Source organism: Aquarana catesbeiana, linkage group LG13 (genome assembly GCF_042186555.1).
Source record: "Aquarana catesbeiana isolate 2022-GZ linkage group LG13, ASM4218655v1, whole genome shotgun sequence".
Classification (NCBI taxonomy): Eukaryota; Metazoa; Chordata; class Amphibia; order Anura; family Ranidae; genus Aquarana; species Aquarana catesbeiana.
This window is the reverse complement of record NC_133336.1, coordinates 76,270,782-76,284,406: the sequence shown is the minus strand read 5'-3', so window position 1 is coordinate 76,284,406 and position 13,625 is coordinate 76,270,782. Positions and strand designations below refer to the sequence as shown.

The window sequence follows — 13,625 nt, the reverse complement described above, 5'->3', positions numbered from 1 at the left end:
CCGCATAAGTTTGAACCTAGCCTAAACCCATCATGAGTGAAATGCATCAGAGAGGTTAGAGTCAAGGCAGTGTGTGCAATGTGAACATTAGTTGCTAAATAAACCTCTTACATGTTGGATTTACTGGAGTGCAGCTGTTACATTTATGGACACTGCGTTACTGATGCCCATCAAGAGTCCCCCAGTCCATGGAAGGGTGTAATTAGTCAAATAGTCAGGACCACACATTCACAATATATTGTATTTATTGGCGTATAACACTCACTTTTTTACCATGAAAATTGGGTGCAAATAGCATGTGTGTGTTATACGCCAATACTTCAATTGTAGCTACCTCGAAGGTGACAGGGAGAGGGGACGAGACGAGCGCCGTCAGATTACATACAGTGAAAATCTCCTGTTTACTTGGCAGCCTCTGAAATAGGAAGTCCTGTCTCCTGGGCCACCATTGGACCAATGTTCTGTCTATCATAGGAGATTCTCACTATATGTAATCTGTTGGCGCTCGTCCCGCCCCCCTCCCTGTCCTCTCTAGGCTGCACTGATGGCAATGTTGAGGCTGCATTGATGGCACTTGTGAGGCTGCAGATGGGCATTGATCAGGCTGCATTGATGGCAATGGTGAGGCTGCAGATGGGCACTGACCCTTATTTTGCTTCAAAGTTCCTTATTTAAAATGAAAAAAAATTAAATTAAAATTTTAAACCTTTTTTTTCTTGAAACTTCCCTCTTAAAATTAATGTGCGTGTTATATGCCGATAAATCCGGTAGTTGTTTTGCATGGATCCCTTGTGGGGGAGGGGTATTCCATGAAAGTTGTGGAAAGAAAACCCTTGGATTTTCCTGTTATTTCCATTCTTTTTGTGTTGTGCAATGCTTATGGTTTTTTTTTTTTTCAGAACTAATAACTTCCACTAATTTTCCACTGTTGGTAGTTCCCCACGAAAGGAGCAGATTAGGAAATACAGTGGAAAGCAGAGATAAGGTTACACAAGAGAATCCAATAACAAAGGATGCAGGGCAAATGTGTTGATAGCGCACGACATACCTACCTTTAGTTACTTTTATTGTTATTATATAGGATGTATATAGTGCCAACAGTTTGCCCAGTGCTTTACAAAATAAAGGGGAACATACAATGCATACTTGTGGCGTACAAATATATAGAAAGGTCATATAAAAGGTGACAGCTGGGGGATGCCTCTTCCATTTCACACCTTCCTCTCCGCAACTGCTGACCACACACAGATTATGTTTCAGGTTTGATCAGATCAACAAGATTGAAGCTGTAAAGTGCAAGGACCTCCCTAAATCCATTAAAATGACATCTAGTCATACAGATTCCCAGACTATGGGCAAAATTGGTTCAACCAAAAGATACAGATTTGAAAAAAATGTAAGAGTGGTGAGCATTGTAGAACCAACCCCACCTCGTGGAAGGAAATAGGCTATTAGCCTGGATACAGTTCACATTTTCCTTGTGACGCTGAACATTTAAATTGAATTTGCAAGCTTAATGAAAATCACATTTTCCTGCAAAGATGATTATTCATCATTTTATTCTGGCTACTTGGCTTAAGTTAGCACCAGAGTGGAATGCTAACAGAGTGGAATGGTCTTCAGCACTGTAAATAATTTACTGGACCCTATAAAGGGACTGCACTGGAAAATAAACTGGACAGTTTACATTGTGGGAGAAATAACTGAGGCTGTTCAAGTGAAGAGTAATGGATAAATAGCCCCACCTGCTGGCCAACTACTATAATAACTGTGCGGATAAAAGCCCAGCAAAATGTGTCATTTTTGAACAAAACAGTACTATACAGTACATCTGGAGTAATAAAGTATTTGTATTGTATTTACAAAACAAAAACATATATGCTACTTGAAGTCTTCTTCACAATTCATTAGAGTGCCTTGAAAAAGTATTCATATCCTTTGAATTTTTCCACATTTTGCCATGTTACAACCAAACACATAAATGTATTTTATTGGGATTTATTGGTATTTTATGTTAAAGACCAACACAAAGTGGCACATAATTGTGAAGTGGAAGGAAAATGATAAATGGCTTTCAACATTTTTTAGAAATAAATATGTGAAAAGTGTGGCGTGCATTTGTATTCAGCCCCCCTGAGTCAATACTTTGTAGAATCACCTTTCGCTGCAATTACAGCTGCAAGTCTTTTTGGGGATGTCTCTACCAGATTTGCCCATCTAGAGTCTAGAGTGACATTTTTGCCCATTCTTCTTTGCAAAATAGCTCAAGCTCTGTCAGATTGGATGGAGAGCGTCTGTGAACAGCAATCTTCAGGTCTTGCAACAGATTCGCAATTGGATTTAAGTCTTGACTTTGACTGGGCCATTCCAACACATGAATATGCTTAGATCTAAACCATTTCATTGCAGCTCTGGCTGTATGTTTAGGGTCGTTGTCCTGCTGGAAGGTGAACCTCAGCCCCAGTTTCAAGTCTTTTGCAGACTCTAACAGGTTTTCTTCTAAGATTGTCCTGTATTTGGCTCCAACCATCTTCCCATCAACTCTGACCAACGTCCCTGTTAAAGAAGAGCATCCCCACAACATGATGCTGCCACCACCATGTTTCACGGTTGTGATGGTGTGTTCAGGGTGATGTGCAGTGTTAGTTTTCTGCCACACATAGCATTTTGCCTTTAGGCCAAAAAGTTCAGTTTTGGTCTCATCTGACCAGAGCACCTTCTTCCACGTTTTCTGTGTCCTCCACATGGCTTCTCGCAAACTGCAAATGGGACTACTTATGGCTTTCTTTCAACAATGGCTTTCTTCTTGCCACTCTTCCATAAAGTTCAGATTTATGGAGAGCACGACTAATAGTTGTCCTGGGAACAGATTCTCCCACCTGAGCTGTGGATCTCTGCAGCTCCTGTAGAGTTATGATGGAACTCTTGGCTACTTCTCTGATTAATTCTCTCCCTGTCCGGCCTGTCAGTTTAGATGGACGGCCATGTCTTGGTAGGTTTGCAGTTGTGCCATACGCTTTCCATTTTCGGATGATGGATTGAACAGTGCTCCGTGAGATGTTCAAAGCTTGGGATATTTTTTTTATAACCTTACCCTGCTTTAAACTTCTCCACAATTTTATCCCTGACCTGCCTGGTGTGTTACTTGGCATTCATGATGCTGTTTGTAAACTAAGGTTCTCTAACAAACCTCTGAGGGCTTCACAGAACAGCTGTATTTTTGCTGAGATTAAATTACACACAGGTGGCATCTATTTACGAATTAGGTGACTTCTGAAGGCAATTGGTTCCACTAGATTTTAGTTAGGGGTATCAGAGTAAAGGGGGGCTGAATACAAACGCACGCCACACTTTTCACATATTTAGTTGTAAAACCATTTATCATTTTCCTTCTCAATTATGTGCCACTTTGTGTTGGTCTATCACATAGAATCCAAATAAAATAAATTTATGCTTTTGGTTGTAACATGACAAAATGTGGAAAATGTCAAGGGGTACGAATACTTTTTCAAGGCACTGTATGTGTCCTTTATTAGGTACATGTCAGTTATGCAATAGATATCTTTGCTACTATACATAACCTTTTGTACATGTATGCATGTATAGACTTTTTATAGCAATAGCATTGCATGACCACTCTGATTCTGTGAGGCATATTTAAAGCTGAAGCAGACCGATACTGACATCTGGGCAGATTTAAAACACAAAGATCAATGCAGATCTGTAATTATTAAAGCGGAGGTCCACCCAGAAATGGAACTTCTGCAGATCAGATTCCTCTCCCCTCCAGTGTCACATTTGGCACCTTTCAGGGGGTAGCAGATACCTGTCAAATCCAGGTATTTGCTCCCACTTCTGGCAAAAGAGCGCTGCACATTGTGTGGTGAACTACGCTATGTCCGGCCCCTCCTCACCCCCCCCCCCCCCCCTCTTGACACACAGAGACAGGTCCCAGAAAATAGCAGGGACCATTCAGAACATGCAGCATGACTCGTGCATGCGCAGTAGGGAACCAGGAGTGAAGCCAAAAGTCTTCACTGCAGCAGCACCCGTGAGTCTGCACCCCGTGAGTCGATTCGAAGATAGCGGGCATCCTGAACAGGTAAGTGTCCATATATTAAAAGTCAGCAACTACAGTATTCTTATAACTTCATTTTCTCGGCACGTCATAGTGTTGTACATCACCGTGTTCTTGACGGTCGAAAGTTCACAGAACTTTTGTGTGGCCGTGTGTATGCAAGCCAAGTTTGAGTGGAATTCTGTCGGAAAAACCATCCAAGATTTTTATCCTACGGAAATTCCTCTCGTGTGTACGGGGCATTAGGGTGGTTGAGCTTTAATTGCTCAGGGGTTGAGGTGTGGAGCAGTCCAAAAGTTTTGAAAAACAAGGCTTGGACTGAACACTAACGAACTAACAAGAAAAAAAACAAACGGGGGGGGGGGGGGGGGGGACTGTCAACAAGACAAAACACAAGGGAAAAAAAAGAAATAAAAAAAGAAAGGGGGGGCAGGGGGGTAAGCCAGATGACCAAGGAAGGAAATAAGAGATGAGAAGGGAAGACGAAGAAGGAAAAGGAAGTGCACGGTAGAAGAGAAAAGGGTTCCCCCAGGCCGGGGGAGGTAGGAGGTCAGTTAGGAAGGCCTAGGCTGGTCGGATGCAAAGTTGGAAGAGCGTAGGACCACCACAGGGCCCCACACCTTAAGGAAATTAGCGTGGGAGTCGTGGAGGACACTAGACATCTTCTCATTAATCATGAGAGTCCTTAAAATGCTCTTCACCTCTGCGAACGAGACTGCCGGGTTCTTCCAGGTCCTTGCTATTGCACACTTGCAGCGATAAATAAATAGGTGGCCAATTTCTGCTGATAGGAGAAAAGGCCTGGGATCGGGCAGTGAAGTAGCATCTTTGCAGGTGGATACATGGAAGAGTGTTTGTTTTTTTTTTTTTTTTTTAATTCATGAGTGTTTTTTTCCCCCAAAAAATGTGCGTTTGACAAATTGCTGCGCAAATGCCATGTGACAAAAAATTGCAATGCGTACCATTTTACTCCCTAGGGTCTCTGCTAAAATTTTATATATATATATATATATATATATATATATATATATATATATATATATGAATATGATTTTTACATGTAGGAGAGGAATGCCAGAATTGGCCCAGTATGGAAGCGGATAAAAACAGGTGCATCCTCTACCAGAATAGTAAGCGCATGGTTAAGGCTGGACACTGCTGGATCGATAGTGGTAATAGATCACTTGTGTACGAATCTTTATAATATAGGGGGGGGGGGGGGGACAGCTCATCATCTTAAAGAGGACGTAAGGAAGTAAATCCTGATGGGTTTTACTTCCTCTGTTTCCCTACAAAGGTAAAGCATAATGAGCTACTATGCATCGCATAGTAACCCATTATGTGTCACTTACCTGACACAGGAGCCTGTGATGCCCCCGATTTCCTCACTGGCAGCGAGCATCCATTCTTCACCCCTCTTCTTTCGGGGCTGTGAACTCCGGCTCTGTGACTGTCCGGAGTCGTGTGATGTCACTCCCGCGCATGCACGCTGGAGCCGCCAGTCACGGCATGACCCCAGCTTGAAAGGCACAGCGTGCCCTTTCAAGAGTACGCAAGCGCTGAATACCACGGCGCATGCGCAGAAGACAGCATTGTTTGGGGAAATAGTAAATATCTCCTAAACCGTGTAGGTTTAGGAGATATTTCAAGCACCTACAGGTAAGCCTTAATCTAGGCTTACCTGTAGGTGAAAGTGGTCTGTAAGGGTTTACAACCACTTTAAATTGTCAATAATTGCAGTAGACGACTCCCCTAGGTAAGCTAATCAGACAAGTATTAGAGCGACTCATTCATTCAATCAGTCTCTGTGGATGAGGACTCAGAAGCCATTATGGTTGTGAGTAAATTAGATAAAGAATCTACAGCAGAGGGGATTGGGAGTGCACTTGTGACCTCTGTGATCAGAGAGAACAGATAAATGGGTAATTTGGGTCGTAAAGTCTTGCATGACCATAGTAAAAAACTTCAGCGAAAAACGGAAAATATCTAGCTATAAGTGAAGGAGATAAAGAGGACTCTGAGGAAGAGAGACTCTGAGTTCACACTTGAGAAAGCAGTGGCTCAGAGCAGGGGTTCGGTGCGTCTTCATTCACCGTTTCAGGTCCAACTTTTGGGATCTATGCAACTGTATGGGTACAGCATGTTTATATCTGACCTCCATAAGTGACCTTTTCAGTATGTAACTTTTTAATGTTATGTAAAAGCATTTTCTTCAGTGTCGCTTTAAACAGTGCTGTGAAGGGGACCAAAAATCCTTTGCCAGAATGGATTGCTATATGCTCTGCAATACAAATAGTACACTGTGAGGACAAAAATGTGAACGCTGCTTATTTCTCACTTATCCAAATTTAACCAAAAAAATAAGTTATACACACATATCAATTTTATGACAATATGCTTGTCAATGCTTTATTTAGCACCAAACAGATTTGCATCTAGACAAAACATAAATGACCAGTTCTGGATAGTAAAAGATTAATTTCTATCTTCTTTAACGTATAACATAGTAATGAAAAGTATTCTCAATTTCATAGTCTTTGAGGACAGACAGACTCAGCCTGGGTCTAGTTCTATGATTACAGAATGAAAAGTTCACAATTATTGCTTTGCAGAAGAAGTTTTGACTGGGTCATTCTGTCCATAAGTCAGAATGACATTCTACTGGGTAAAATTGTTTCTACAAAATGATGAACTCAAGGATACTGCACTAACTAAAAATACTCATGCACATCTATGGGTACTGCCAATGCCAATTTGTTTTGGAAAATGCAAGTTCTCAAGGTGTCATTCCCAACCTATAGCTTCACAACGTTCTTCCTCACTTAACCAGAATAGCAATACAAGTGAAGACAGAACTCCCAAAGCTCTTCCAGGTATTACTAAGCAATAAAGTTGAAACATGAAAATGACATCTCAGGAACTTGCATTTTCTTAAACAAATCACGAATGTTGTGCCAATTTAAATCAGGACAGAGTAAAGGGTCAGTCCACTCTTCAGTCCAACTGAACTTTAGGTTTAAATCATCTAAATGTATTTAAGTTGCATCAAAAAAATAAAAAAATGGCTTACAGTTTGTTATCTTGGGAAAGTAGCAGCCTCAGTAGAAAAGCCTGTCCTGTGCAAGGCATGGTGCAGAGAAGGACCCTTGCTCTCTGGAACCAGTGAATTAGAGCTTAAAGCGGAGCTCCACTCAAAAGGGGAAGCTCCACTTCTTTGCTTCCTACCCCCCTCCACTGCCACATTTGGCACCATTCAGATGGGGGGGGGAGCGGCTATCTGGTCTTGACAGGTACCTGCTCCCACTTCCGGGTGACTTCGGCATGGTGACTTCGCCCCCTCCTCCTTCCCCCACCATTGAGCCATTCACAAAGCGCAACGCGCTTCACGCATTCGCAGTAGGGAGCCGACTGTCAAGCCGCAATGTTTCATTGCTGGTTTCCTCTACAAAAAGTGACGGCAGCAGCACCCGAGAGCCGATTGAAAAATCAGCTGGGGTGAAGACACCGCTGGATTCGTGGACAGGTAAGTGTCCTATTATTAAAAGTCAGCAGCTACAGTATTTGACTTTTAATTTTTTCTGAATGAGCCTGGAGCTTCTCTTTAAGCTGTCCAATAAACAGGGAGTAAGAGTTTTGCTGATTGCTTTACTATAGGTCTCACTCAGCAGGAGGCCTCTACAGAGAGACCACTGCTTTCATACAAAGAACAATTGCCCTTCTCTGCAGCAAACTGGCAGGGGAACGGACTTTTCTATTTGGGCTGCTTTCTAAACATAGCAAACTCTAAGGCATGCTCATGTACACTGGCTGCTCCCAAACCTCAGTTTAGGAGATTTGGGCATTTTTTTGCCAAAGCCACTAAATTCAAATCAATAAAAGCCTGTGTGTCCATGTGCACATAGGCACTTACCAGAGTTTAGGAGCAGCAGAGCTTAGGGGCAGTAAACTTCCCTCTCCTGAACTGAGAAGAATCGTGTTCAGAAGAGGAACGTTTTAGTCAAAAAACACCAAACGAGGCAAAGATGCATGTAAACGCACCTAAATGCTAGCCCTGTTTAGTGCGTGGGCTTTTATCCATTTCATTGGGCAGAGTACTTGCTATTAAAATAAACGCCAAAACTGCTTTTTTTGACGTGTTTAGCCCTTTTCTACTATCAGAAGAGTTTGGTTTAGGGAAGGCTAGCATACACGTAGCCTAAGACTTCGCACATCTTTTAATTAGATGTACTTTATATACTTTGTGAATTTAAACTAAAATTTCAGTCTGATGCTAAAATCAATATTTCAGCAATGGGTGATAAACTAACCTCTCCCTTCATTTATGCCCCATGGACTCCAGTGCCAAGGAAGGTCCAAGATTGTGCAAGGTTTCTGCTGATGGAGATCTGGGGACATAAAAGAAACTGCTGGTCATTCCACCAGCTTTTAACCAAAATTTAAAAATATTAGTTTGGTGAAGGACCAGCCCTTTAACTCAGAATAGACCTCAAGACTGAATAATGAGAAAGAAAAAAAAATGTTTACATGTTTACCAACTCAGACAGGGGCCCCTTAAAACAGGGACTTCCTCAAATTTCATATTATGTAAAGTTTGCTCAATGAAACATGAGCGGACCACAAGTCGTACACTTAGTATCTACAGTAAGAAATACAGTAAATCAGTTAACAAATGTATCACATTCTACACGTGTGTACAAAAAAATTCTGTGTACAAAAGGTTTTAAAAAATATAAATAAATACATATACATTTTTTACATGTTCAGTTTGATAACAGCAATGATTGCTTGTCATTCAAGCAGCAATGAACTTATTGTCAAGTAACTGGGGTGAGTGTTCAAGTGACAGTTAACACTGTTCCTGACAAAACATAAGCTGTAGCAATTTGTCTTGTAAAGTGCAGACAGAAAGGTGACTGAGCTGTAGAGACTAGAGATGGAGGCACCTATGGTTTACTTTGTGTAAATTGTTCCAGGAGACAAATCCCACAAGGAATGCTTTACATCGTCCGTCTGCTGGAGAAGAATATCTGCAAACGCTGCTTAGCCAAAGCATATGTACAAATCACAATTATACATTAAAGTGCATTGGTTACTTTATAGCAGAAAATATGCTGCAAAATGGGAAGTAGGGATTCAGGTGTTTATCTTTTTAAGATAATTCAATTTTGTGTGTAATGGAAACATGATTTCTAAGCATTAGATTTCCAATTCATTCACTGTTGAAGAAACTCGATACAATGTACAATACAATGTACAACACTATATGCTTCAAGTAACCTGAACATTTATCCAATAATAAATGACCAAAAAAAATTCTAATCCATAGGTTTTGGTAAACTTAATCGGACTGCAGCAGAAGCCAAGGATGGCATAGATTTGTTCCCCAATACCCTTTGATCACTTGGAAGATTAGAAGACATTAGTCCAAGAGGTGCTAATTTGGGCATAGGCCTCCAAAACACATCAGAGCCAGAGGCCACTTCTGGTTGATCAACAGCCTGAAGAAAAGCCACATTTGCAGGAGGCTGCAGAAGATTCATCCCCACTTCAGTCATTGCTTCTTTATTAGCTGCATCTTCAAATACAACAATACCTGGCTCTTCACTATGCTTAACACTTTCCTGAATCTCTCCCTCATCTATTTGTAGAAAGAGAGGGCTAAGTGAAATGTTCTTTTCTTTTGGTTCAGACAATTCCTTGAATTTTCCAAAAAAGAAAGGAGAGGAATTACCATCTGCAGATTTGCCAATACTTTCCTGGGATAGTGTGTCTGACCCCGGGAAGTCACAGCCCATTTCACTGGGGTCATTGTTTAACTGCTGATTCAAGAAAGCAATCTCATTCAAAAGAGATGAGAACGTTTCATCTGAGTCTTCTTGATCAGCCATAACATCTGATAACTCGCTGGGCTCCAAATCTGCTTCCTCTATAGCAGATGAAAGTTTTTTTAGTTCCAGCTCTAGTTCAGAGTCTCTGACATTCTCCAAGACATTATCCAAAGATGAATCATTTATAGTAGTCTTTCCACTTTTTGAGGATGCCTCGGCATTAACAATACTGACTTTGGCCAGTGGGAGATTCTCTGGAAGACTGGAGTAAGAATTCTGGGTTATATTCATATCACTAGAAAGTTTTTCTTCTGTGGTGTCCACTGGATGGGATGTAGATGGTAATTGTTTTGCGGAGGACAGATCTCTCTCTGCTTGATCTGACAAAGGATCACTAGCAGCAGTCTTCTTTGCCAACAGGGTGTTATTCTCAGTATCTGTGTCTGCCTTAGTCGTTGGAGTATGGAATCCCATGATGTCCTGGTACAGATCTGAAGAAGAATCCTCAGCTAAGGATGTGACGTTGACAATCCTGGGCATCATGGACAGGTCATCGTCTTCTAAGGAAACAAAAAAAAAAAAAACACGTTTGAGGAAATACAGATTGTTAAAAAGTAAAATCAAAAAATAAAACACAGATGAACAAAAAAATATTTTTTTCGTTTTACCTGAAAACTCCTTTCCTTGAATTACTTTACAGGACACAGGATGAAGTATAACTCCACCCAAAGGGAAATTGTACACTGGCAAATAAAGCCGTATGGACAGCTCAGTAAAAACTGTCTCCCAGCATGCCCCAGTAGCAAGCAATGACAGAAGTGGATGATAAGAACAGGGGGGAGGGGCCTGTGTCCAGTAATGAATACGAAGATAAGGGTTTTAGAGGCATTTTGAATTGCATGTGAATTTCTTTCCTTGGATTACAGTACAGGACACAGAACATAACTTCCGGTGACTGTACAGCAAAACTTGTTAGGGCAGCCCCTAGAGCATGCTCATATAAATCCCAGCCACACTGAGACTCCATATTTTTTATGCAAGCAATGAGAAGGGGGAGGGGCCTGCGAGAGGTGGAAACAGAGGGAAGGGGCCTTTGTCCTTTACTGTACTCCATGAGAAGAAATTTACAGGCAAGTCAAAATTCATTACATCGTTATCACACATTACAGGACTTGTATTGAAAGACCATGGAATATCCCAAAACAATAAAACTGAGGGGTGGGCAGCAACATAGCAAGCAGAACTGCCAACAGGCCCACAAAAAAGTTAAAGGGGTTGTAAAGGTATTTTTTTTTTTTTTTTTAAAAATAACAAACATGTTATACTTACCTTCACTGTGCACCTCGTTCTGCACAGAGTGGCCCCGAACCTGGTCTTCTGGGGTCCCTCGGCGGCTGTTTCAGCTCCTCCCCGCATGCATTTACCACCTTAATGCGAGCTCCCTCGCATGGTGGTGAGTGCTTGCGGGCGCGCTCCCATGATACAGCCGGCGGCTATAGCCGCTCGCTGTATCACTCGGCCCCGCCCCCCAGCGCGCCGCGTCATCGGATGTGATTGACAGCAGCGCGAGCCAATGGCTGCGCTGCTTTCAATCCATCCACTGCAGCCAATCAGCGACCAGGCTGAGCTGCAATGAAGATGACGAGGACAAGCAGCGAAGATTCGAGGCGTCAGGTAAGTAAAACGGGGGGGCTGGGGGCGGCGGTACTGTCAAAAGTTTTTTCACCTTAATGCATAGAATGCATTAAGGTGAAAAAATTTTTACCTTTGCAACCCCTTTAAGTAATCTGAAAAAATGCTCAGAAGACAGCTTGAAATACCTGCAGTTAAAGTGCACATCATCTGAGGCCTGAACATCGACCTGATAAAACATGGAGAACAGAGGACCATAGGTTGTCCTTGCAAATTTGGGATACAGATGTTTGATGCTTGAAAGCCCAAAAGACACCAACAGACCTGGTGAAATGAACTCTGATAGGGAAAATTATCCTTTCCTCAAGGGTGTAGGCCCTGGAAATCAGCAGTCTGACCAGGACCCTGGCAATGGTGCAGCAAGAGGCAGGATGTCCTCTACATGAGCCTTCAAGTAACAGAAGCTGTGGTTGCCAGGCAGACCCTGACAACATCTAAGCAGTAAAGAAAATAATTCCGCGCTATGGCCAGATATAAACCTAAAAGCAGCTTGTACAATACTCAAGTACTAAGTATTAAAAAATAGAAAACCAAACAGTGTACTGCTATTAAATTAGTGATACCGCTCTTCTAAGCAGTGTAGGGAAATTTCCTCAGTGCGTTTTGGAGCACGGTAGAGAGAAGGGGAAGCAATATCCTCACCGAGGTGATAAGAAGAGACCACCGTGAGCAGGAAGGAAAGTATTGGTCTCAAGACCACCTTTGTCCTTACACAGCACATAAAAAGCTTGCCAGTTTTTTAAACACACGTAACAGACTTAATTATATACAACAGAAAAAAGTAAAAATTTTCTCACTTCGGGAAATACCTGTGTAATACTGGTGTTGTTTTTATACACTTTATTAGCAACATCCAATTTTGATTCCGTTTATATGTTGCTTTGTAATAAAGATTTATTTTTGATAGAGATTATGTTTTGGAGTTCACATTGTCTATTGTGCCAATAATCGTCCCTTGGTCCTACTTGAAGGGTATTACGTTTTTCTGTGTAAAAGAGTGTGTAAAAGAAAAAGAAAAAAGTAGTGATGCCTACTAGAAAAAACACCATTTGTGAATGTGTCGGTAATGGAATTCCCCGCTGAATGTTCTCAAAGGGAGGTTTTTGGACGGCATAAAGAACTAAAATATAGTGTAATGGGGGGGAAGACCTGAGTAACCCCTTAAATAAAAAGGTACAGACCAGAAAGCTGAGCTACAGAAAACCTGCAAGGATTAAAGCCTAGTGAATTTCACCAAGCAAAATAGACTTCTAAGCTTGAAACATGGTGGAAAAAAACAGGTATGCGTTCTTTAATATTTTTTGATTTTGCCAACCTCTTAGTGCTCACAGGGGTTGACTTGGCTATGGAGAAGTTATTTTATTTATTTCGGTACTTATATAGCGCTGTCAATTTACACAGCGCTTTACATATACATTGTACATTCACATCTGTCCCTACCCTCAAGGAGCTTACAATCTAAGGTCCCTAACACACATTCATACATATGCTAGGCCCAATATTTTAGACAGGATCCAATTACCTAACAGCATGTCTTTAGAGTGTGGGAGGAAACCGGAGTACCCGGAGGATACCCACGCAGGCACAGGGAGAGCATGCAAACAGGCAGATGGTGTCGTGGTTGAGATTTGAACCAGCGACCCTTTTTGCTGCTAGGTGAAAGTGCTAACCACTACACCACTGTGCCCTAAAATCAGATGGCACTTGGAAAAGACTAGTATGAGCTATGTCAATCATTGTATCCACAGAAGAGAGCAATAGCTAGGAAGCCATAGCTTTTGCCTCATAAAATGCAGAGGTTGAAACATTGTCTGTTTTTCCATCGCTTTCCTTCAATTCATTCTCAAACAGGTTTAGAGGCTTGAACTCTGATTCATCAATAGAGTCAGGGTAGCATTTGTGGCCTTTGAAAACTAAAGATTCTAGGAGTGCCAAAGGTTTTCTGAGAAAGTCAGACTTAGTGGTAGAAGATCTTCTTTTGCCAGAAAGGTGGCAAGGTGTGTGCCTTAGAGGAATGTCCAGTCAGA

At 41.7% G+C, this 13,625-nt stretch overlaps 1 protein-coding gene across 2 annotated transcripts in view; it reads right to left on the bottom strand.

The window, feature by feature from the left end:
- Nucleotides 1-6,456: 6,456 nt before the first annotated feature.
- Nucleotides 6,457-13,625, bottom strand: part of MGA (MAX dimerization protein MGA) — a 191,213-nt gene continuing 184,044 nt past the window's right edge. For both annotated transcript variants that reach the window (XM_073610788.1, XM_073610787.1), the window contains exon 25: nucleotides 6,457-10,466. In XM_073610788.1, coding sequence (XP_073466889.1) covers nucleotides 9,394-10,466 — 1,073 coding nt within the window. In that variant the 3' untranslated portion in view covers nucleotides 6,457-9,393. The remainder of the gene's footprint in view (nucleotides 10,467-13,625) is intronic.